The 2,982-nt window shown below is 44.2% G+C and overlaps 1 protein-coding gene across 1 annotated transcript in view; it reads right to left on the bottom strand.

Moving 5' to 3' along the window:
* FAM76A (family with sequence similarity 76, member A) overlaps positions 1 to 2,982 on the bottom strand; it is a 63,011-nt gene that overhangs the window by 3,599 nt on the left and 56,430 nt on the right. Inside the window, exon 7 of the mRNA XM_011981758.1 lies at positions 1,956 to 2,091. Within this exon, the coding sequence (XP_011837148.1) occupies positions 1,956 to 2,091 (136 nt within the window). The remainder of the gene's footprint in view (positions 1 to 1,955; positions 2,092 to 2,982) is intronic.

The raw sequence follows: 2,982 nt of genomic DNA, 5'->3' as shown, positions 1-2,982 counted from the left end.
GCACCACTGCACTCCAGCCTGGGTTACAGAGCAAGACTCTGTCTTTAAAGAAAAAAAAAAAAAAGGAATAAATGAGTTAATACATATAAAGCACTTAAAACAGAGTCAGGCATGAAGTTACATCCAATAAAAGTTAGCTATTATTATTACAATATTAAGGCAAAATGAGATATTATTTTTTGTTTGTTTTTGGAGACAGGGTCTGGCTCTGTCACCCACAGGCTGGAGTGCAGTGGTATGATCACGGCTCACCACAGCCTTGACCTCCCGGGCTGAGGTGATCCTCCCACCTTAACCTCCCAAGTAGCTGGGACCACAGGTGCACATCATCAAGCCCTGCTAATTTTTGTATTTTTTTGCAAAGATGAGGTTTCACCAATGGCCCAGGCTGGTCTTGAATTCCTGGACTCAAGCAATCTGCCTGCCTTAGCTTCCCAAAGTGTTGGGATTACAGGTGTGAGCCACTGCACCCAGCCTAAAAATGAGATACTATTTAGAAAACCTGAAAACAAGATAAGAGACATGAATCAGAGTAAGAATGTAAAAAAGGAAGATAACTATCAGACCATAATAAGACTGGTCTTATTCTGAAGATATTAATGTGAAGATATTAGAAATATAAGGTAGAAGATACTCTGATGTGAAAATAAAATATTAACACTGAGGCCAGGCGCAGTGGCTCACGCCTGTAATCCCAACACTTTGGGAGGATGAAGCAGGCAGATCACTTGAGATCAAGAGTTTGAGACCAGCCTGGCCAGCACGGTGAAACCCCGTCTCTACTGAAAATAGAAAAATTAGTCAGGCATGGTGGCGGGCACCCGTAATCCTAGCTACTTGGGAGGCTGAGGTAGGAGAATTGCTTGAACTCGAGAGGTACAGGTTGCAGTGAACCTGGGCAACAGAGACTCTGTCTCAAAAAACAAAAAATGAAAAAAAGAATATTAATACTGAAGATAAATTAAGATTAAAATATTAACATATTAAAGATGGGTCACTTAGTAACAGACTTGTTAGCAGTGGAATCACAGTGACGTAAGAGTCATGGCAGAAGGCCCACGTGAACACTGTTCAGGGAAGAGGAAGAACTGGCCCGTGAACTTTGCGTATTATTGTCCCACAGACATGGCCATCCCCATAATAAGAGAAGGAGACATTAGGTTCTTTTAGCTGGACAGAATCGAACATTCCAGTTACATAACTACCTCCTCTTGTCCCAACTCTATGCTTATTCAGCACCTTCTGATTACAGCCTCTCCAGGTAGCTCATGCCAAGAACAGTGTGCTGTTACATGCTCCGCTGTGAACTGAGGTGTGAACACTGTTTTTTTTAATACATTGTCTCTATAAGCTCAGTTAACAAATGTCCTCTCTGAGGCCAGGGTCAGTGGCTCACGTTTGTAATCCTAGCACTTTGGGAGGCCGAGGTGGAAGGATCACGTAAGACCAGGAGTTCAAGACCAGTCTGGGCAACATAATAAGTCCATGTCTCTACAAAAAAATTTTTTAAATTGACCAGGTACAGTGGCACATGCCTGTAGTCCCAGCTACTCAGGGGGCTGAGATGGGAGGACTGCCTGAGCCTGGAAGGTAGAGACTGCAGTAGACATGATCGTGCCACTGCACTCCAGCCACTCTAGCCAGGGTGACACAGCTGAGACCCTGTCTCAAAAACAAAACAAAACAAAATAAAATGTCCTCTCTGAGAAATGGAAGCTGCAAGTACTGAGAAAAATCCGTTTTTTGAGCCCCATTGACTGGAGTAATGCCATCCCAAGAGTCATCTTGGCAGACAACCAGCCTCTCCCCAGGATATCCCAACCTTGACATAGGCTCTCAAAGTGTCAATGTTAAGTACCCAACAAACATCAGTTTTAAAAAGTTATTATCATGTCCCATACCACATTTCTCACCCTCACATCATTCTGGTCAGAGAGGAATAAAATAAACCATACCTTCTTCTCTTTCTCTAAAATCATTTGATCCTTTTGATGCAACATCTTCTTCAGGGTAGCCACTTCTTCCTTCAGTTGGGCAATGATGACAAAGTGGTCAGTGCCTGGTGAGTCCAGAGCCAGGTCTGGGGAGAAGCTAGATTTGAAAATCAGGGGAAAATATTGTAACTTGGATGGATAAACTTTTCCCTACCTGAGGATGCATCCTAGACTACTTGACTGCAAGCTCCTCAAGAGCAGGAATCCTAGCATCAAGCACATTGCACCACACATGCTGGGCTCAACGGCACTTGCTGAACTGAACTGCAGAGGTAAGGTGGCCATCAGATAACTCTACAAACCAAAGCCACAACCCGGCAGCATCCCTGCAGCATCTTCTCTCACATTTAGGACTAAAATAAATGCCACATCCCAAGAGCTAAGGATACTGTTTCAGGTTCCCTGAAGATCCCCAATGATGTACTAGAAAAACAGTCCTAATTTTTGTGATTAGATAAATTCCTTAGAATTCCAGATAAATTATAAACTGTGAGCTCATGCATTTTTCTTTAATGCTCCACTCAGAGCTCGTCTTTCAGGGCCTTGTCTTCTGTCTCAAAGCACCACAATGCAGTCAGTGTATCTGCCGAGAAGCTGCTGGATTCCCACCCAGGAGCAGTCAGTTCTTTTTCAAAAAAGATGAAACAGGAATGAAGCCAGCTTCCCCTACACTACAAATGGCCTGCAGATTGTCATTTCCAATATCAGGAATTTGGTAACATTGCATTAGGAAAGGAACCAAGAGGTGGCAAATTCCAGAGTCACATCACAACTTGGGCTTTCAACAGATTCCTCCCAATAACAGCATTGGAGCACTCCATTTTGTCCAAGTGCCAGGTGGACTCTATGTCCTTTTAGCACAGCCTCTTAAGAAGGGACAGTTTGGGGCCGGGCGCGGTGGCTCAAGCCTGTAATTCCAGCACTTTGGGAGGCCGAGACGGGCGGATCACGAGGTCAGGAGATCGAGACCATCCTGGCTAACATGGTG

This window comes from Mandrillus leucophaeus, unplaced genomic scaffold (genome assembly GCF_000951045.1).
Source record: "Mandrillus leucophaeus isolate KB7577 unplaced genomic scaffold, Mleu.le_1.0 Scaffold23, whole genome shotgun sequence".
NCBI classification, from domain to species: Eukaryota; Metazoa; Chordata; class Mammalia; order Primates; family Cercopithecidae; genus Mandrillus; species Mandrillus leucophaeus.
The sequence above is the reverse complement of the archived record's forward strand: the minus strand, read 5'-3'. Positions and strand labels throughout refer to the sequence as shown.